The sequence below is a fragment of the Chrysochloris asiatica genome, unplaced genomic scaffold, assembly GCF_000296735.1.
Source record: "Chrysochloris asiatica unplaced genomic scaffold, ChrAsi1.0 scaffold00010, whole genome shotgun sequence".
In the NCBI taxonomy this organism is placed as follows: domain Eukaryota; kingdom Metazoa; phylum Chordata; class Mammalia; order Afrosoricida; family Chrysochloridae; genus Chrysochloris; species Chrysochloris asiatica.
The window spans coordinates 35,135,029-35,158,338 of record NW_006408528.1 but is presented as its reverse complement, the minus strand read 5'-3'; the positions used below and the strand labels follow the sequence as shown (position 1 = coordinate 35,158,338).

General features: G+C 38.1%; 1 protein-coding gene across 2 annotated transcripts in view; it reads left to right on the top strand.

The window, feature by feature from the left end:
• The window catches only part of RELN (reelin), a 646,525-nt gene that overhangs the window by 560,624 nt on the left and 62,591 nt on the right, over window positions 1–23,310 (top strand). For both annotated transcript variants that reach the window (XM_006834371.1, XM_006834372.1), the window contains exons 37-45: window positions 2,473–2,557; window positions 3,675–3,857; window positions 6,236–6,407; window positions 6,499–6,601; window positions 8,422–8,651; window positions 13,766–13,986; window positions 15,242–15,389; window positions 17,709–17,967; window positions 18,809–19,058. In XM_006834371.1, the coding sequence (XP_006834434.1) occupies window positions 2,473–2,557; window positions 3,675–3,857; window positions 6,236–6,407; window positions 6,499–6,601; window positions 8,422–8,651; window positions 13,766–13,986; window positions 15,242–15,389; window positions 17,709–17,967; window positions 18,809–19,058 (1,651 nt within the window). The remainder of the gene's footprint in view (window positions 1–2,472; window positions 2,558–3,674; window positions 3,858–6,235; window positions 6,408–6,498; window positions 6,602–8,421; window positions 8,652–13,765; window positions 13,987–15,241; window positions 15,390–17,708; window positions 17,968–18,808; window positions 19,059–23,310) is intronic.

Genomic DNA, 23,310 nt, shown 5'->3' with positions numbered 1-23,310 from the left:
GAGAAGTGGATTATATGAAGAAGAAAGTGTCATCAGAATTAAAAGAAGACTCCTTAACAATTGTGATATGCAGATGACACAACCTTGCTTACTGGAAGCAAAGAGGACTTAAAATACTTGAAGATCCAAGAATGTAGCCCTCAGTAGCGATTGCATCTCAATGTAAAGAAAACAAAAGTCTTTACAAATGGACCAATAAATAACATCATGATAAACAGAGAAAATGTTGAAGTTGTCAAAGACTTCATTTTGTTTAGATCCAGAATCAGTTCTCAGGGAAACAGCAGTCAAGAAATTAAATGACATTTTGCATTAGGCAACTCTGTTGCAAAAGACTTCTTTAAAGTAATAAAGAGCAAATATGTCACTTTGAGGACTAAGGTATGCCTGGTCCAAGCCATGATATTTTCTATTGCATTATATGCATGTGGAAGTTGAACAATGAATAAGGAAGACTATAAAAGAATTGATGCAATTGAGTTAGGGCGTTGGAGAAGAATCTTGAAAAGTACAATGGACTGCCAGAAGGACAAACAAACAGAATCCAGAACAAACAAAATCCGTGTTTGAAGAAGTACAGCCAGAATGCTCCTTAGAAGCCAGGATGGCGAGACTCTGTCTGTCATTCTTTGGACATTTCATCAGGAGGGACAAGCCCCCAGGAGAAGAAAATCATGCCTGAGGGTCAGTGAAAAATAGGAAGCCCCCCAAAGAAATGTATTGCAACAATGGGCTCAAACGTAACAACTGTGAGGATGGAGTTCTGTTGTGCATAGTGGTCGCTATGAGTTGGAACAAACTTGACAACACCTAACAACAACACTCAGTATGACACAGCCCTACACCACTGAAGGAGTCCTGGTGTGGCACTGGAGGATAGAGTGAGTACTGGTTGGTTTGCACCCCACAGGGTTGGTGGTTCAAACTCATCAGCCACTCCCTAAAAACCCTATACAGGGTCACTGTGAGTCAGAACAGACTTGATGGCAGTTAACAATACCACTGTGGCACTATAGGATAAGTACAAGACCACAAGCTTGCTTTGAATTGAAAAGTCGGTGGTTCAAAACTCACCACCCACTCTTTGGAACCCTGTGCAAGTTCATTATGAGTCAGAACTGACTCAATGGGACTTAACAACCACACTGAAGAACCAACCACTTCAATCAGAAGTCATAGCTGAGAAACAGAAAGGTCTATTTGTACCTTAGGACATTAACATAGTAAATTCTATTTTACTGACTGCCACATTCATGCACAGAAAAAAACAAAGCTTTCAAGCTGTCAATCCCTGGCAAGCAGAAATAGTAAATTAGCAGAAAAAATTGCTAAAGTTCACGTGATCACTTTCCTCATTCCTTGGCTTCTCTGCATGAATGATCCCAGTTGAGGCGTGGAGTTTGCCTTAGTTATGCCTTATTGCACTTGACCAACCTGGGGGGTGGTTGTGTCAGCCTGAATGAGAGCCCCCTGAGGCTGTCAGTGTGAGCAGGGGAGTAGTGGGTTCCTAAGACTCTTTGGAACTCTGAAAAAGTTACCTAGTCCTTCTTGGCTTCCTGCAGAAACACTTGGCACGTTTTCTGCTTCCTGTCACGACATGCTGTGATCAAAGAGGCTGTTTTTTAAAAGGCTATAGCTATAAACAGCTATCACTTATCTGCTCCTTTCTATCAAAGTCACAGCAAAGCATTGGGTTGAGAAAATGAAATCGTATTATTCCGGCATAAGTAATGAAGACCATTCAGAGAGGGGAAACAAGGATTGTTTTAACTGGACACAATAAAATTGGTTTTGCCTCACAATTTTAGATTCTGTTTCTTGATCAATACTTCTATGAAAGGTCTTCAAAAAGTTTGTGGACATTTTCCAATATCTTTTAATCCCACTTCTCCACAAACTTTTTGAAACCTGCTCATATGTTTCGAGTACCTACCTAATATAAGTTAGGAATTGATGTTAAGTGCCGTTGAGTCGGTTCCGACTCATAGCAACCCTGTATAGGGTTGCCAAGGAATGACTGGTGGATTTGAATCACCAACTTTGTGCTTAACAGTGTAATGATTAGCCCAGAGCATCACACCAGTACTACATTAAAATCAACTAAATTTGGATTTTATTTTGTTTGCAAATATTCTGCTTACCAAAATAAACCCCAGCGTGCCACTGGGCATCTCATACAGATAGAAGACACCTTGTTTAGAAATGATCATTGTTAAAAAAAAAAAGAAATGATCATTGCATTCTTTGAATCTTAGAAAATAATCATGGAATGGTTCATCAGTTGTGTTAACTTTAGCTTACATGGGCAGCTGGTATTTTTTTTTTTTTAAGCCAAGAGGTTTTCACTTTATTTTCTAGTATCAAACAACAAAATTAAGCATGTATTTACCAAGTGTACAAGTTTAAAATAAATTTTTAAAAAATAATGTTGCAATGAAATAAGATTGTGTAACATATCTGTTTGTGTTTCAGGAAGGACTAAGGATGCTTATTTCAAGAGATCTAGATTGTACCAATACGATGTATGTCCAGTTTTCACTTAGATTTATAGCAAAAGGTAAGCAATATTAAGCCAGGTAAGCCAGTATTAACACTCTCCTTCAAGAAAATCCCCATGTACAATTCCTCCTTCACAAAATATAATGAATTTAAGGCCCAAAAATTTTGTTATATGAAAGAGCTAACATAAATTTATGTCTATCAGTGTTCACAAACAATATTCTGTAACTTTATCCTAATGGTAAAACAGCCATTGTCTTTACAGTAATCTTCATTTAGCTCTAATAACCATACTTGTTCTATGATAGTTAAATTTATCCCATCTTCCTGAGTCTGTCTTTCACTGCTTCTTAGCTGTATGACTGTATACAAAAAATTGGGATTTTCTTTTCTAGATATGACCCTCCCCAAAAAGCTTATTCGATGACATCCTGATCTTTTATATTCAATAATTTTATTGAAAAATGATGCTATTTTGATTATAACTAGTTTTCAAGTAATTAGTTTTTTTGTGTGTCTCCAAGATCTCAATGTTTGGCGTTTTTATATAATTACTGTGTCTGTAGAATCAAACAATTTTGAAGTAATGCTTTCTAAATGAAATACAGAAGGGAGATACATGTGCATATGTAAGAGAGAGAGAGAGGTTCTTGTGTGAAAATCCAAGATTGGTTGTGTATTTTAAGATATATTCATACAAATGCTCTACCTGCTGTCATCTTAAATTGCCTCTCATTCAACTTGTACAATACAGCATCTATGTAAATAAAAACTGGCTTATGCATTGGTGCCACAATAGGCAAGAACATACCTTTTAAAAAACCTTATAATACCTTTAAATTAAAAACACCTTTTAATGTGAATTGAGTGAAGGTTGACAGATAATGATCATTAGTTTTACATTCAAGAAAGCGTACACTTTGTTTCATCTCGATGATCAATCCCCATCTGTAACATCAGTTTATCCCACTTCCTCTCTGTGGTAACTTTCCATCCCACCCTCCTTCCCATCCCTCCTTAACTTTGTCCTTAGGTAATTGCTGCCCTTTTGATCTTGAATGGTTGACCATTCCACGGTGAGCATACTTCACTAGTGTTGTTGGTCCCTCCATATACCTATCGTTGTTTGGCTGAAAATTGGGCCACTTTTTATGCCTGTGTTATCTTCTTTCTAGGTACCCCGGAAAGGTCTCACTCTATTTTATTACAATTTTCCATCAATGGAGGAATCACATGGCACCTGATGGATGAATTTTACTTCCCTCAGACCACCAATATACTTTTCATTAATGTTCCCTTGCCATCCACCGCCCAAATCAATGCTACCAGATTCAGGCTCTGGCAACCTTATAACAATGGTAAAAATGCATGTGCTCTCCTATTATCAAAACTAATTGTGAAAACTAAAAACAAAAAAACTGTGAAATGTTTGTTTGTAAGGGCTTCTTAGCTGTCCTTAACACACATGTTGTGAATGCTTCACTTTTGACGAGGCTCAACATTTAACTTTACCTTGATTACCTCTTTGTACTTGACTAGAAAGTTGTCTTGATGATACAGACCTGAACCGTGTCACACAGCTAGGGTTTTTAAGAAGACTCCAACATTCTATAATTAGGCCCTCATCAATCATAGCCACATTCTTGAATTCATTGAGGACTACATAGTTCTCAGTGTGGCATTTCATTAGTAAGTTAGAACGACGTGACAGCAAAATGCCCTGACTGCTTGAGACAGACTTACATCAAGGCAATTGTGACTTCAATAAAATATTCTTAACACGTACGCTTATTAAAATTAAAATTATGTTCTATGAATGTATAATTTAATAGAGATTTCAAATAGTTATCATGATGCTGTAAATTTGTACTGTTTTATTACTTCCCAAATTTCTTTAACTGATAACTATAAAGGGCCAGACTTTACCAAATTATGCATATAGATGCCTAAGTAATCACTGAAAAATACATTAAGTAGATTTTTGCTGCATTAATACCAAAATGATAAAGAAAAATGTACTGTCATCTCTAAAATTTAACCTGAGTGTTTCCTTTATGGATTCCTGATGTGGCACTGTCAGATAAGCACTAAACTGCAAGGTCAGTTTGAATGATAGGGTTGGTGGTTCAAACCCACCAGTCACTCCTTGGAAACCCTATACAAGATCGCTATGATTCCGAACCAATTCGATGGCACTTAACAGCAAGTTCCTTTGTAATAATTAAAATATAAGGTTAAAATTTTAACTTATTGTAAATAGAGAAAACATATCTTCTATAAACCCATTGCCAGAGAGTCCATTCTGACTCCTAGAGAACCCGTACGGCAGAGTAGAACTGCCTCCAAAGAGTTTCCAAGGCTGTCAATCTTTATGGAAATTGATTGCCACATCACTACCCCCTAGAGTGGCAGGTGGATTAGAACAGCCAACCTCTGCACCACCAGGGTTCCTTTACATCTTCTGTAATCATCAGTTAAGTTCAAGAAGGCAATGTAACCAATTTCACAATCCAGAGGATCATTGTCTTCCTGTGGGGCTTGGAATGCTTTTCTCTTTTTAGTTCACTGTGATTATCAACTGCTTCCAAAACAAGAAAAGGAGAGATGGACTCCTGGTGTGGCACTGTAGGATCAGCACTGGACTGTGAACCACAAGGTCAACAGTTCAAACCCACCTGCTGCTCCTTGAAAACCCTATACAGGGTCACTATGAGTCAGAACCGACTCGACAGCACTTTAACAACAACACTAGAATTAGAATAATAACAGCATTGGAAAGAGAGATAGAGGGGCATGCTTTCACATATAGGATATGTTCCATCTAAGTTTGTATGGTGGAGGTGGTGTGCCGTGGAGTCGGTTCCAACTCATAGTGACCCTTTATAGGATTTCCAAGGCTATAAATCTTTACAGGAGCAAACTGCCCTGAAAGCAGAAATCACTAAAGAAAACAGCAGAGAGTCACCTTCACATTATTGCTTAATATGCTCTTGTCACCTTGTTTCAAACTTCAATGTAGAACATGTTTTGTAAAAGCAGCCTACATTTTTGCCATTCTTACATACATTATAACAGCATCCTCAAAATCCCAGCCCTGGTGGTTGAATCAGATCTTTGGACAGCCTGAAGACTGATTTCACAAGTTTTCTATATAGTCTCACGTATCTTCAAATAAATATAGAAGTTTTGAAAAGTATTCAGGGAAAAAAAAAATGTTTTACATAACACACAATACTTTTCACCTGTATACTTTTTAACAGTGGAGTCAAAGTCTGCTCCTGCCCAGGGCCCTTCTGCCTAGTTGGCTAAAGCATAATTCTAAGAAGTCATGGGTCGATCCTTGAGTAGACTACTTTGCATACCTCCTTTGCTCTAATGCCATGGACTGACTAGCCTACCTCACAGAATCAGAGGCCTTGCAGATTCTTTTAAACCACTCAGAGCCCTGTCTTCCCAGCAGAAGATCTGTAGGATGTCTGATTGAGAAGGGCAGCACATGTTTCCTTGCTATTTGTCACAGCTTTCTGAAATTAGTGAGGCTGTTCGGCATTGTGTCAATTTTACATGGTTGCAAGCTTAAGTTTGTTGTTGTTTTTTTCACACTTTAATCACTGTTAGTACTCATATGTATTTTGTGTTCCTTAGTTAGGAACCTGTTGTTAATCTCAGTTTCTTCTTTTCAATGAGCAAATATTTTCACCAATGGAAAAACATGCTTTATCCAAAAATGCTTTAGGTAAGAAAGAAGAAATCTGGATTGTGGATGACTTCATTATTGATGGAAATAATTTAAACAACCCTGTGATGCTTCTGGATACGTTTGACTTTGGGCCCAGGGAAGACAATTGGTTTTTCTATCCCGGTGGTAACATTGGTCTTTATTGCCCATACTCTTCCAAGGGAGCACCGTAAGTGTTTAATTGAGAAGCTAAAAATAAAACCACTGCTCTATCCAGCTCTTGACACATTTTTACCTAATATCTTGTCCTTGGCCAACAGTGAGGAAGATTCTGCCATGGTATTTGTTTCCAATGAAGTTGGTGAGCATTCCATTACCACACGTGACCTGAATGTGAATGAGAACACCATCATACAATTTGAGGTACCTGACTTTGTTCTATTACAAATGCTTGAACTTTTGTCATGAACAAAACCTAGGAAAAAGAAGGAAAAGCTCAGTTAATTTCATGCATTTTGACTTCTTGTTTTTGTGCAAGGACATAAGAGGTTTTGGCATCCTAATATATTTTTATGAACAGAACCATTTGGGATACAAAGGTTTATTTCTCTATTTTTGTCTTTTATTTATGGCATCATCTCCATCCCTACTACAATAGGAAGTTATTGAAATAAATTATTTTATGCATTATAAAAATTGGAGTCTTTGTGTGGTGCTGTAAGATAAACACTGAACTACTAACAGCAAGGTCAGTGGTTCAAACTCACCAACCATTCCTTGGTAACGCTATACAGGGTCACTGAGTCAGAACTGACTGAATTGCACTTATCAACAACATTATTTTTTTAAAAAAGCAAAAAAAGTTAAATGTACTATTCTAGTACTATGCAGACATGAGGTCACCATGAGCAAAATTGACTTGATGGCATCTAGTAACAATAGTAACATGTTACTTAGGATCCAAGTCCGTTTAAGTCTATACTGTGCTAACACACTGACAATATTTACATATATGTGTTATAAGCACTGTGCTATAATCATAGTGTCATGAATTTCACAGTTTTTATCATTTGAAATATACTGTACTATATACTGTTTTTATAATTTAAAACGTATTTACTCTATTTCATTAATATTCATGTTCTCTTTATATTTTCCAAGAGAGAGAATTAATAATGTATAGAGGAAAAACGTTTATATATTTCAAACACCTAGAGGAAAATTGGCAGAACCAAAGGTGCATTATTCACTTCAGTGACACTTGTTTCTTACCTTTGGTCTTATTTAAAATAGTGCCTAATTGCAAAAATTCAATTTTGAGTATTTTAGAGTAATCACCTGTATCCACTAAATTAGAGTGTTTTCTTGCCATCTCAAAATCCAGGGGCCAAATGATGCACCAAAAATGGTAGAAACATTTTGTGTATCTACTTTAAGCATTCTTCTAAATTTTCACATTTTATTTAATATTTTTAAATGTAGCAATCTTTGACCTCTTTAAGAAGACTGTCATAAGGTATATAGATGGATACATACACACACATATGTATGTGCGTGTGTATTAACAACAGATTGCTATAATGGCAAGAAAATGATCATTCCCGTTGGAAGGGGAAAATCTTAGAAATAATCACCGTGCATTTATGTAATAACGTTTCGTTTCACTTCCTTGCAAGCATGGAGGAGAGAAAGGAATAGCTGTGTCCCTAAATGGTTGTTTAGGTTCACACATGCTCTCCCAGTGCCAGTGAAATTGTATCGGTGGAAATGTATTTTGTTTTGTTTTCATATTGAATATGTATTGAAGGTTCTGCAGGTGCAAAGATTTCAGGATATTTAGAAAAGTGTCTCAAGAAGGAAAATTAAAGGTATTCCTACCTAATGGAATGAGCAAAAGCCAAGTTAAGAAAACAGTCTTTTCATTAAAGTTTGCTTTTCTTGGCTACAAAAGTGGGCCAAAGATAAAATTTGGAATTCTGTCCCAGTCTCTGCCTTACTCACTTCCAACTTTTTTATATAATGAAAGGAAATAAATTTTTCATATGGCTCTTTGAGGTTCTTTATGAAAAATTATTATTTAAAGGTCCAATATACTATTAGTTAGGCAAGACAGAATTATAGTGTTAAATATTTCAAGAAGACAGTTCCCAGGGAAAAGAACTCTGACAAATAATGCCATGGAGAATCATTTCAAGGCTCGTTGCTCTGAAGTCATTTGTATCATTTTTCCCTTCTTGTCCAAGATCAATGTTGGGTGCTCCACTGACAGCTCGTCTGCTGATCCGGTCAGACTGGAATTTTCAAGGGACTTTGGGGCCACCTGGCACCTGCTGCTCCCCCTCTGCTATCACAGCAGCAGCCACGTCAGCTCCTTATGCTCCACAGAGCACCACCCAAGCAGCACCTACTATGCCGGCACCACCCAGGGCTGGAGGAGGGAGGTTGTGCACTTCGGAAAGCTGCACCTTTGTGGGTAAGCGCTGTGCACCATGCGTTTCTCTTTCAGCAGTTGTCTCTCTGAAGTCATCATTTAGTCAGAGAGACAAATTCACCCTACATTTCTTCAGTTCTCAGTTGATCCATGTGCATTTAAAAACAGAAAACCCTGAGATATGATGTAACTGTTAACGTAAGTTCACAGCCAGATTGAAAAGAAGACACTTTGGCGTCTTGTCCATGTCCAGGTCTGTCTGTCATTAGATCAGTTAGAAGGCGATGGAAATCTGCACTTCCCCTAACGTTGTAACCCCTCCAGCCCACCTCACAAAGTAAATGCAGTTAGAATCTTATGACTCTAGAAAACCTACGTGTGTCCCTCGTGCCAAGTAGAGTGTACTTACAGAGTCTGGCAGCCCACTGACCACTCCTGTCATCTCATAAAAACAGTCAGCATCCCCCCTCCTTCCTCTAGGCATGACTACGTTCCCAACCTTTCTCAGCACTCTTTTTACAGATACTTAACTCTTCTGTTGAAAAGCTATCTGGAGATAAAGGACTGCAACCCTAATAAAAATGAAATGGAAACGTATAGTTCAAAAATGGAAATAAAATAAGTGAACAAAGAGAGAAAGGTGATAAAGCCAATTGAGAATTTCTGGGTTTTCTCTCAGAATAAAGAACTTCTCCTTTCTGAGTCTGTCAAATAAAAAAAAAAAGAATTAATATGCTTTGAAAATGAAAGTAGATTTATATTCCTGATGTGAAACTGAGCATAATTAGAAGTCTTGAGTCTTCAAACAAAACTATGAATACTTAGTACATTTCCGAAAGGGTGAAAGTGAATTTTCAAAGTCTGCACACTGTTTGACATAAATCCATTGACTCACCACCTCACCAACGTAATATAATTGCTAAAGACTTTTTAAATATTTTATGTTGTTGAGTCATTGCAAAAAAAATGACAGCATCAGCCTTCCCCCCACAGCACTCTCTGCTACTCCTCATGGTTCAATAATTCACTGCAATGGCCACACAGAATTCAGGCACCGTACTCACAGTTATGGGATTTGTTAGGGAAGTTAGCAGGTTACAGTTCAAGGTGAAAAAGGCTCAGGGTACAGTTGTTCCTTTCTTGACTCTCTTCAGCCATGCCCATTGACAGGCTTCTCTCTGGTTTTCCGGTTAAGTCACAAAATTCTTTTAGAAAGGGCTGCTGATGAATGCCCACAGGACACACCATTCCACCATAAGCCTCAGTCTGAAGTCACTTGACTTTAGCTCTGTAGGTCAGCAAACCTAGCTCTCTCAGGTAAGTGCCAGGGACAACCCACTTTGCAAGTAAGCCTCCTGCCCAAAGTCATTCAGCTGTACTTGCTTGGTGGGCAGGGGAGTCCACTGCTCTGTTTCATGTCTGGCTCTTGGCTCTTGGCTCTGATGCACTGCACTTCTGCCACTCCTCTGCTGTTACAGCTTTCTTCTGTCTCTGGGTTGAGAAGGTTCACTGTGCAAGCATCTCGGGGTCCAAAGGATCAATGCACTCCTGGTTCTTTCTTCTTGATGGTAGTAAGAACACAGAGCTGTCTTATTTTAAAAGCACACTAGAGTTCCAGATTTTTATCATCACAATTACTTCTGTCAACAATCACAACTGAGTCATATCACCTCTTAAGCATCTTCTCCCACCTTTTCTTACACAGACACAGGAGGGAAAAGTTGTTGGATGAGAGTTAAAAGGACTATGGGTAGAAGAGCAATAGGAAGCAATCCACTCTACCACTGTCATTTATTATTCTTACAGAAAATCTAAATGCTTAAGAAAGTAAGCAAAACCTCCTCACAGTCCTTTAGAAGTGCTAGCCAAAGGCAGTTTGGAAAGTCTCTGGAGGCCATAGACTAGATAAAGCTGATGACTCAGCCAATTCAAGCCGAAAGCTGCTGTTGGAGGAGACTTTGTCTACAGAATACTCATGCAGGGAGTAAAAACATTATCCAAAAGCAGTTGTATTACTTAAGTTGCTTAGTTGTGAGAAATGTAAAGAGGCTTTAAAAAAAAAAAAAAAAAACACTAGAAGAATGTATTGCAAAGATACTAGGACATCTCATATAGACTTCACTCAGGAAGTGTTAAGACCTCAGCGTCTGAAATTTGTGAACCTTATTTTTATCATGCAGATATTAACATCACTCAGCAAACGAGACATCTCATTTTCTATAGCTCTTGATTCCAAATTACCAGGGGAAAAGTCTGAGCCATTCAGCATGTCCAAAAAACTGAGTCTTGCACCAGAACCATAGATGCTACAAGTCCACATTTGTGGTTTGGGTAAATAGGGCAAAAGGTCTGGGCAGCCAAGCTCTTAGGTCCCCATTGCTGGAGTGTTCCACCAAATCCTATTTTTGTATTGCTGAGACGCCCTGGGTTTTCTCTTTAGTGGACCCCTAATCTCCTTCAATTGTCCAGTTAAAAGTTAGGTTAAATAGAAAACAACTCTAAAAATAAATTGTAGGCCTTGATTTTAGATTGTTTCTGTAACTGAAGTTTGCTTCAGCTAGTCCCACGAGGGACTGGCTGAAGAATATGAAATAAGGTAACAAAGGTCTGTCATGGAGACCACACTACTTAGCATTTGGTAGTGCCCACCGTGCTGGACTTACACATAAGGCATGACAATGTAATTGGGGAATTTGAACTAGAGAAACACAGATGTCTGTAATTCCGCATGTTGGTATTGGATGTCAATTAATAATATAACTCCTCCACTTAAAAACACAATCTCTAATACTGTATGGAACTTAGGCTGTCATTTATATTCCATGTCATTTGTACTCCATGGCATTTTTATTTCTATGAAAAGAAAAGTAAATGTGCAAAGGAGGCTTACCCACTTTTAGAATGATATCAGCCTGTCTTTCAAGCTGCCTTCAAACATTTCTATGAAGAGAAGAATTTGTCTTCATGGTGTTGTCTAGTCCTTGTTTCAAGAAAAGAATTAGCACTCTTCTTAAAGCCCACACAAGCATGAATTGCTGGAAGGCAAACTTTAAATTTGCGCCAACTCAGTGAACCATTCTTCGGTTGGCATTCAACCTGGGACATAATAACAGCACAAGTAGCAGATTCTAAGAAAACATAACCTATGTTTACATTACCCTTTCTGCATACATACTGAACACAAGGAAGTATATTAAATGCTTGGTGCCGATAGAGCCCTCCCGTGTTTATTGATTTGCTTATTTCTTGCTCTCCGCATACAGTCAGTTTGCATTGGAAGCATCAGTATTGAGCTTTCGTCTCATTTAACTCACATCACCTCTGTGTCCTTTTAGTTTACAGCTTTTTTGTCTTTATGCAGTTTCATAATGAGTCAACAAAAACCCCTGTTTAATGAAAGCAGTCCTGTGTGCTTGAAATTTTAAGTTTATGTGTTTTTGTTTTGTTTTCTTTAAAAAAAAAAAAAAACAGGTCCTTTTGAATACTGTTGGCTTGGGAAAATAGATGCTGACATTCACCGGGGAGGGGAGGGTGGCAGTGAAAATATTCAAAATAAGATTTCAGCAGAAGACGAGCACAGTGAAACGAGAACCTTCAGCCCATTTATCATAGTGCTTGCAGCTTCTGTGTCAAAGCAGGTGAACAATAATAAATATCCACCCAAGGTGGTTCATTTGTATTCAGAACATTTGAATAAATAAGAAGTTCAAAAAAACCCATGTAGGCTTTTGTTCAAAGGAAAACTCCAGCCATTTCCCTCCGCTCAGCAGTCTAAAAAGTTCAAAAGGTAAGAAGTGCCTCTTGCCAACACTAAGCTCTGGCAAGTATTTGAAAATAAAGTTTAATTGCAAACTTGCATTTTGGAGGCAGCTTAATATATGGAGTGTCGTTATAAACAATGAAATTGGGGTTAAAATTATATGTGAAAACTTGACTCCATATGCTTGATTATCTGCTGAACTTCAGGGGCCTCACAAATGCATTTGTGTCCTACCTCTAACCACCAGTCATAGTGCTTGGCGTTCTGACTTTGGTGTATATGTAAATTGGGCACACACACAAAAATAATAGACATGCCATCTCTGTATCTGCCCCCTACTAAAATAAATCCATCTTTTTTAAGCTGAGTTTTATACACAATAAAATAACATTTTGAAATGTCCAGCCTGCTACTTAAGTATGTAGATCATTTCCAAAGAGCCGTCCCATGGTCAACAATATCATAGGAAATTTTATTTATAAATTAAAAGGAAAAAATATGTTTTATTTTCAAAGAAAATAAGAACCAAGAGACATTTAAGTGACAATAAATCTGATTCTGTCACTGTTTCTCTTAAAAATAATTGTGTGGGGCTCTGTGTCGTTAATAGAATAAAATAAAATAAAAACCTTAGTTTGGTTACGAGGTCCTTCACAGTAAATTCCATCCAATTTAATTGAGCATGAATAAACAAGAGCAGGACGTGGGCCTCTAGGAACTAACAGTGAACTGGGGAGCTAAGCATGTTTTCACCTGACTTCAGCTGTGGTAACTATAATACTGGAGCTCTCATCAAAATTACGGATGGCACAAAAGGGAAGAGAGGACAGTATAAAAGATTGGGAGTCCCTCCGTGGAGCAAATGGTTAAGCACTCAAAGACTAATGGAAATGTTGACAGTTTGATCCCACCTAGAGACACCTTTGAAAACAGGCCGGGTGATCTGCTTCTGAAAGATCACAACTTTGAAAAACTTAGAGAGCAGCTCTACTCTGCACACATGGTGTTACCATGAGTCAGAATTGACTTGAAGCAACTAACATAACAAAAACAATATAAAAGGCTAGTTGTGTAAAAGAGTAGATAGTAGTGATATAGAAAGCTGTACTCAGAAAATAATTCTAAAGGAGTTGAGAAGGTTTGCATTGAATACAAATACAAATCAATTCTGAAAGGGGCATGACAGACTGACTGGACTGGGGCTGACACGCAGAAAGTAGGAAACGAGTTGACAGGATCCTAGAGATTGAGGAATGGATTTCGTGTTCCCAAAATGGAGAATCATGTTTCTACTTGAGTGTGGGGCAGAGATGCTCATTAATCAGATGTGCTTTGTTTGAAGGTATATATATTGCTCTGCTGATTTGCTGTTGAAAGACTTGTATCTGTTTTCCAGATCTGTGCGTTTCAGATGGTACCAGGGATTTTACCCTGCTGGCTCTCAGCCTGTCACATGGGCCATTGATAACGTCTATGTTGGTCCTCAATGTGAAGAGATGTGTAATGGGCATGGGAGTTGTATCAATGGAACCAAATGTATGTGTGATCCTGGCTACTCAGGCCCAACCTGCAAAATAAGTACCAAAAATCCTGATTTTCTCAAAGATGATTTTGAAGGTAAATTTTTCCCCACAAACTCTATGTCACTTTATGAAAGAACGTAAATGTTAAACACATTTGTAATACAGAAGTAATCATTAAGTTCCACTGTGATATTACATAATTTATCATTATAATTGTGACCACTCAAGTCTTCATTTAGTCTGAATTTTATATAAAGTCCATTCTTGAAACTATGATCAATGAATATGAACACATCCTTAGTTGAGAAACAGGATATTTCCACTAGTTTTTCTCCCACTTATGACTTCTGATTCATAATTTTTGGAAATGTCTACATTGGGTTCATCTTCTTGGATGGCAGGAACAAGTTTCCAGAAATATAAATTCCTGTCATTGCTTTACCACCAACGCATTAAAGAGCTTCTCATCACTTTCTGAATCTTCATTTTATGCTTAGAAGCTAGCTAGCATCATTATCTATGAAGATACTGTGACAGCAAAGAAAAATGCGTATGGGGTAATAATTAGTAAAAGTAGTTACATTATTATGTAGTCTGAACAAACTATGGAAAACATTCTCATTTAAAAAGCAAAACTAAAGAAATGTAATAGCTATCTATGTTAGGACAGTGAGATTATAAGATTGTTTTTTCTTTTTTCCAAGTTTTCTATAAAAATGTTATACTTATGGAGTTAGTATCTATTTTTAAACTAGATCTAAATGAGCATCTAAAGAGATTTAAGAGCTGGTTTTGAGAGACTGTTTCACAGGAAATATTAAATCACACTAAAATTCTCCTGTTAAAACTGTGAGGTTTGTAAATATACTGGTGTGGGGCACTAGGATCAGCATTGCACTGCGAGCCACAAGGTCGGCAGTTCAAACCCACTAGCTGCTGCTTGGAAACCCTACTTAGAGTCACTATGAGTTGGAACAGACCTGACAGCACTTAACAGCAACAACAACAATGCTACTATCCTCACATTAATAAGGAACAGAGAAGAGGCCATTGGAAAGGCCCCTTTACTCTTCCGCTATTTTTTACCTGAACCCTTCTCTAACTGAGCAGTTTCCTTTTTTACAATGTGGAAGAGCATTACATGCACCTTTAAATTATGTCAGCCATGGGTAATCAGTTGAAAGAAACTGAAACCTTGACGAGCTTCCTACCCTAGAGTTTGTTAGTTCCATATTTATAACTTCATGTTTAATATCTACACAAGGCATTTACCATCCATATTTCTTTAAATATCTATCACTGAACTATAATTGGGGTCATTGATGAACCACATTTTCCACTTTTCTCAGGTCAGCTAGAATCTGACAGATTCTTATTAATGAGTGGTGGGAAGCCATCTCGCAAGTGTGGGATCCTTTCCAGTGGGAACAATCTCTTTTTCAATGAAGATGGCTTGCGCATGTTGATGACCCGAGACCTGGATTTATCACAAGCTAGGTAATCATATTGAAATGCTGTTGAGAAACCACATTGTAATATGCAGGTGCCGAGCATAATCGAATCAGAAAGAAGCAGAGAGATCTCAAGGACAGGACCGTCCATTGAAAATGCTGAGCCTCTCTCCTGTCAAAGATACCATTAAAACATAATTTTCTTAATCTCCACTATAGACCCAAGAGAGACTTGTACAATAACTAGATCAGAAATTAAACACAGCTGAACACAAAAGTTAATATCTGCTGTTGTACAGCATTGTGACTGGGAAATGTTAGTGTTTAAGTTATTTACTTTGAGAAAATAGTGTTACATCTTCTTTACCCATTTTATACAGAACACTATCCACTAGCTCTTATACTACATTGAAAATTATTTACATTCATTTCACCATGCCTTAATAAAAAGCTTAGTTAATAATGTAATATATCCTCAAGCTATTCACAGTCAAATGTATCTCCATTAGCAATTTCAGCTGCAAATATCTGAATTTCAGCCTTATTCTCTGTAAGAATTGCTTTCCAATGATCTACCAGCACATTCTGAGCAGTCACTTTCCAAATGAAGCCCCGTCACTCAGAAACAAACATTTAAAACTGGCTCAGCGGATTATGTCCTGTTAAGAGATGTATCCCTTGATCATTTGATGAGCCAAAAATTTAACACGAAAAACAAAAAAGGCAGTGTAGCATGGTAAAATGGAACCCTGACCTATTTTACAAGTAAGCAAATCCTATTTTTGCTTTTGAAATCTTTCAGAGAATCTTAAATGCATTTTACAGTGTTTATCCCCTTCTTTCTTTTAAATCTTTCATTGTATTAGATTATCAGTTTGATGCTTTATAGAAAATGCAGTTGTGGCTTTATAGAAAATGCAGTTTCTGTGTAGAAAATGCAGTTTTCTGAAAAATGCAGTTTCTATCACTATAAGCTTATCATTTTTTATAAGTTTATAGTAATAGAAAGCAAGATTTTATTTATATGTATCTCACTTTAATTTGATGCTCTTTCATTAATATTTTCATTACAAGTTGATTTTGCAGTTATAGTTTTTTCAAATAAATAATTCTTACACAGTTTACCTATTACCAAATTAAATATAAGCATTTTTTTTCCAATACAAATATACAATATGTTAAAATTTTTCCACTGTGTTTGTACAAATGTAAACATCACTATAGGCACTAACTATGTGGTTTTTTTCCCACTAATCCATTGTTAAAAGCTTCATTTTTTTTCAATCTCATCTCCATAGTATGCTGTATAGGATTTGCATATATTGACCTCAAAATGCTCTATTTAAAATTCCGATTTTCTCTGGGTCATGAGATAAATGCCCAGTTGGGAGAAACTCATGAGGAATACATAGTTTTAAATATGGTACTGATAACATTTATTATAAGTCCCAGTATATTTTACATGTTTTACATGCATACATTAGTGGGTATGTGTGTTGGGTTGCTCATGAAATGTGTTCTGCATTACCAGCTAGCTCAGCAGCCAGACCAAGCAATAGCAGCTTGCCTGCCAAAGATAACATGTGAGCTAGTTTTCATTGGCACCCCAACTGGTTACTGCTACTCTGTCTGTCTCACTGCCAGTTAGGAAAGCTGCCATTGGCTGGCCGACACAGTGCTTGATGGCCAGTCTCCCCCATCCCAGGCCCAGCAGCAGTCAGACGTTGGCATAGCCCACTACCACCAACAACCTACATTCAGCTCCCCTGTCCCTGGAACAACAACAAACAAACAAACAAAACTCAGAAAAGACACACCTCTTCCAAAAGAGATGCTACAACTAGAGAATATATAAATGTGTCACCCTAAACCAATAACATGAGATCTGAAAAACCAAAAACATGAGATCTGGTGAAACCTGAGAATGAAGATGTTACCAATGAGTGGTACGAGTTATACTAAATACATTCTTCCAGTTTCAAATACTAAGGACATGAATCCAAATTTATCTTAAATAGATAAAACGCACATTTTCGGACTTCAACAACCTTTGGATCATTCCCATCTTCTTGTAGAACCATTAAAGGCAGAAATGACTATCCTGTGAGAAGTGCCAAGACGTTAATGGCACAGAATTTAGACACAGAATTCTTTTTCCAATTTCACATTATATTAATTCCCTTTCACATTAGAAAAGAAAATCAGACTTTGAGATTTTTGCTTTGGACATTTGTGGACATTTCATTAAGCCATGATATTCATTAGAGCCGTGCCTTCCTCCATATTGCCCTGTGTGCTTGTCTTTTGTTAATGATGTAGATTTCTGATTGAAGTAAAAGTCTACAGTAAATTGTACTAATATCAGATTTGTGCAGTTCTTCATGAGACTGGGATGTGGTAAAGGTGTCCCAGACCCCAGAAGCCAACCTGTACTTCTACAATTTTCTCTGAATGGTGGCCTCTCGTGGAGTCTACTGCAAGAGTTCCTCTTCAGCAATTCCAGCAACGTGGGCAGGTATATTGCCCTGGAGATACCACTGAAAGCCCGTTCTGGTTCTACTCGTCTCCGCTGGTGGCAACCATCTGAAAATGGGCACTTCTACAGCCCTTGGGTAATTGACCAGGTCAGTCTACTCAAGAATAGCTATTTTAACTTTGTTACCTGAACTGAATGTGACCTTCGGTAGCATTTAGTCCAGTGCCCTGGTTCAGCAAAGAAAGCCCAGAATGGCCTTCCCAAGGGCAGCCAGCTAGGTTAGATATGGTTTTTAGTTTCTTTTCATTCTCTGTTCAATTGCTTGAGCAGCCTATAAAGACAAACCACACAACAGAAGGCTTAGGACCCACTCAGAGAGGAATCTGCCATATGGCTAGAGGAACTTTATTAGTGAGGTGTATGAGGTTATCATTCTCTGAAAAGGAAAATGTGCAAATTAGCATTGGCTGCAGCAAATGGTAGTTCCCAAATCCTCTTTCCTAGCCTTTGAAGAAAAAATAAATAAATCTCCCAACATTCCTGATGGATTGTTCTGAAAGATCTTCATATATAATAAAATGTGCATCCAACAGAACCCAAAGAACCTATTAACAGTAGGGTCCATGCAAAGATTTGGAACTGAAATGCCTTAAGATACAACTAACCTTAAATAGAAATTTTACATGAAAAACAATCTTGTGCAAGCCAAATTTTGCTTTCCTAAATTGGGTACATTTAGTTTCCAAAGGCACAATTTGGCCCATGAAGTCTGTGAATGGTTTTGTCAGTCCTTTAATTTGCTTTCAGTATCTTCTTGCCAGATGGGCAAGCAGACCACATAAAAAGAACATTCTAATAGGTTCCCTAACATTATCCTTGTCGTATAATGCCAGCTCTGAGCAGGCTGACAGATAAAAACAAACAAACACAAAGACTGAACTTTCCCATATCTGAAAATCAAGGTTGTTTTTGTTTTTCATATATTCCAGATACTTATTGGGGGAAATATTTCTGGGAATACAGTCTTGGAAGATGATTTTACAACTCTGGATAGTAGGAAATGGCTGCTTCACCCTGGCGGTACCAAGATGCCTGTGTGTGGCTCCACCGGTGATGCCCTGGTCTTCATCGAGAAGGCCAGCACACGTTATGTGGTCACCACCGATGTTGCTGTGAATGAGGATTCCTTTCTGCAGATTGACTTCGCCGCTTCCTGCTCCGTCACAGACTCTTGTTATGGTAAGTGTTCCATTCCAGAGAGTGAGGCAGATGTGTGAGTAAGGCCTCCCTGCTACCTCTGTCAAAGGGCCAATGTGCACCTCTGATCAGTCAAGGCATCATTGTATTCTTGGCAATGTTGTATGCCATTTTTATTTTAAAGCACCAGAATGTGAGTACAATTTTTAAGCATCTGCATACAGAGACTTCCTTTATAAAGTAAATAATCACCCTCAATTTATCATTTTGTCAGTCCATCTTTGTTAAATATCAGACTTGAGGAATAAAGGATATGCTTGTAGTATGTTTCCATCCAAGGACACTCATTACATAAGAAAATCCAGGAATAAGCAATAATGTCTATGCATATAATTAGTATGTATACATATGGATTTTAATTCATGGGCTTTAGATGACTCCAGTTATGATCTCCTTGCTCTCTCCTTAGGAATCATAAACTTATGTTGTTCCTCTTCTGGATCACAGCATAGTTGAGGCAGTCCTTATCGTGCCCAATTTGTGTCCCCTAGAGTCAGAATATATACACACAAACACATGCGCACATACCCCTATCTTAGGAAAACTACAAACTGACATTGTACTCATGAAACTGAGTATACAGACCTGCTGGGATCTGGGGGTCTCTGGCTTTTCACTATTCTGTAACACTTTTCTTCCAAGAGATCCATGCTCACTCTGTTCATTTGGAAAGCTGAAATCTGAGATTTGGATTATTTCCAAGCTCCTGCAAAATCCAGATTTGTCTCATTTCCATTAGTTTGAACTTAATGGACATATGCTAGTAGGAATTTGTGAAATTCTCTGTCTACTATAGACTCTTATCAGTCCATCAACACTAGACTAGTCACTTAGGATAGAACTTGAGAAAGAAGATAGAAATGTCAAAGGTACACGTCCTGCCTTCAGTAGGTTACAGTCTAGTGGAAGAACTACTACAAAGGTGATAGTCTAGTAAATGTATATGGCATGTCAGTGATGAGAAATGTCATGAGACTTCATAGCAGCAAGTCAACCAATGGATGACTGGTGTAAGCAGAGGAGCTGAGTCTCAAGTGGACCTTGAGGTTGGAGCAGGTTTGAAGGGTAGATGAAGTGGATTTGAAGGGTGTATTTGAAACTGGGTGGGCAGCATAAACAAAGTAGAGATGACCATTCCACCAGTCCATGGGTGAAATATATGAGCAGACTACCTGACTAACATTTGCATTGAACAGAACAGAACAAAGAGTGCTGATTTTGAAAAAGCAAGGGGCATTAAGTAGATGCCTACTGAACTGCAAACCTCAAGATCAGCAATTCAAGCTCACTAGCCACTACTTGGAAACCCTAGACAGGGTCGCTATGGGTCAGAATCTACTTGATAGCACTTAACAACAACAACAACAACTCATTATTACCATAGGAAGTCAGTGTAAGCCAGAAGTTTGGAGAGTGGTTAAACTGAACAATACGATGAAAGAGAGAAGTGGTTAGGTGGATTTGGCAACAAATTTAAAAGCCAGACACCGGAATTTGTGCTTGGCAAGGTTTGAAAATTGGAGGGGTTCATGTAATGGAATGACTATGTTTTAGGGCCTGTGCCTGGGAGCTGATGAAAGGGATGGAAAAGAATCTCAGTAAAGAAGCCACAATGATAATTCCTGTTGGATTTGATGAAGACCTCAGCCAAGATGACATGAAGAGAAATGTTGTTGTTGTTAATTGCCATAAAGTTGGTTCCAACCCATAGCAACCCTGTATAGGGTTCTCAGGGAATGGCTTGTGAGCTTGAACCACCGACCTTGCAAAATCAAACTGATTTTGCAGTCTAGTGCATTAACCCACAGCACCACACCAGGACTCCTGCAGAGAAATAGAATAGATAAAATGAACATGAGACGATGCAGACAAAAACTAGAACTAGGGGATAGGCTGAACATAAGATGGTAAAGGAGAGAGAAGCGTAAAATACTTCTGAATTTTGGATCCACAAAACTGGTGTAAGCATTACCATTGAAAACATGAGAAGAAATGTTTATTTGAAAGGGAAAAATGATCCATTATTTCTTTTAAGCTTAGACGAAAGTAGTTTTAAGTGACACTATTATTTCATGAGGAGCAGAGTGTAGAGAGCAGGAACTTTTATCTCCACTGCTCATCACTATATGCCCAACATCCAACACAATAGACATTAGTTGAGTGAAAAAAATTAAATTTTGAGACCAAATCTGGGAGATTTTGGCACAGACGTAATCGTTGAAATCCTAAGAGCATGCACATACACTACTTTTAGCCAGTAACAGAGTTTGGCAGAATGCCCGTTGCTGGGCAAGTGAGCAAAGGAGTCAGAGTGAAAGTCACATGGGAGAATAAGAGCAGAATGATGTTCCCAGATAAAAGAAAGGATTCAGGAATCAGGGACTAATCAGTAATGCCCAGTGCTGTAGGGAGGACAAGCACAGTGCAGACTGAGAGCAGGGCATTGTGCTTAACTAGACAAAGCCATTAATAAGCTCAGAGCAGTGAGCGGTCTCCACTCTGGCTGCACTTGAGAAGCACCTGGGGAGCCTTAAAGTCCTGTTGGCCCCAGAAGAGTTCCATCAGCAGTCCTGGAAGTGGGAGCCAGGCACCAGCACTCTTTAAGGTACCCAGGTGATTTCATTGTGTAGCCAACATTTAGAAATCCACAAGTTCACAGAAAACAATTTCAGTAGAGAAGTGGGCTCTGCAATCAGTGTATAAAGCATTACAAAGGGAGTGTTGGTGGGTGCCGTTGAATCAATTCTGGCTCATAGTGGCCCCATGTGCCACAACAGAACTGCCACCTAAGATGTTCTAAGATTATAGTATTTATGGGAGGTGTCTCTCCCATGGAGCTATTGGATGGGATCAAACCACCAAGTTCTCAGTTAGCAGCTGAACACTTAACTATTGTACCAACAGGACTCCTAAGAAAAGATTTGTTGTTGTTGTTGTTGTTGTTTAGGTGTTATCGAGTCAGCTCCGATTCGTAGTAACCCTCTGCACAACACAATGTAACACTGCCCACTCCTGCGCCATCCTAACTATTGTGACTCTTGAGCCCATTGCTGCTGCCATTGCGTCAGTCCATCACGTGGCGGGTCTTCCTCTTTTTAGTTGACCCTCCACTTTACCAAGGATGATACTGTTAAGGAGGGAGTAAGGGAAGAAAATATAATGGGGTTTTAAAAAGTTCATGGAAAAATTCCTTATCATTTCATTCCATTTTTCCGCCAACTTTTTGAAGCACACACCACACTCCCCATTATAAAACAAGGAATGTCAATGGAAACTTTCAGGAGAAAGAAAAGATCTCTTTCCATAGACCCACAGCTTAACTGCATGCACTGGCGTGAACTCTATAACCTGCTTACCCCTCTGATGATGCAGTGTATTCCAAAACACACTAGAACAAGATATATGGGGGGAGCGGTGGTGGGGAGCCTTCAAAAGTGTATGGAAAAATGGAATTGCAAGATAATGGAAATTTTCCATGAACTTTTTGAAGCTCCTTCATATAGGCAAGTAGATTTTACCATTTCTTGGAAATTTCACCCATACCAGAAATAAAATTTACATTAGTCAGGATCACTGTAGAATAGCCAAAATTTAAGAAGCCGGCTCACATTTTTCAACTTTTTTTTTTTTTTAAAGCCTTATAACTATTGAGTTGTTATTAGTGCAAAGTCACTTCTGACTCATCGTAACCCTGTATAGAGTTTCTGAGGAGCAACTGGTAGATTTGAACCGCTGTAGAATAAGCACTGGTTAGCACTCCAGCACTTATTCTACAGTGCCACATCAGGACCCCATGAGGCGTTATGTTTTATGGATTGTATATGATATATATTCTGTAAGTATTAAATTATAACTGTTACAGCTATTGCTTGAAGACTATGAAGCAACAATTTTGTCATAATTATTCTAAGTTTCTCATTATAAAATGTGATTCAGAAAATGTTGCTTTGTTTAAGTTGGTCATCTTCTGTTAAACCCAAAATTATTTCAATGTGGAAGTTAAAAATAATGATTTGTAATGTGTTGTTAAGTGCTATCGAGTCAATTCTGACTCATAGTGACCTTGTACAGGAATAATTGCTGAGTTTGAATCTCCAACTTTGTGTTTCGTAGTCCAGTGCTTATCCTACAGCGCCAGTGTACAGAGAGAAAAATCAAGACATACTTCAAGCTAGGAAATATCAAATTGACATTTGACATAAAATACATGAAAATATAAGTTTTTATGATTCCT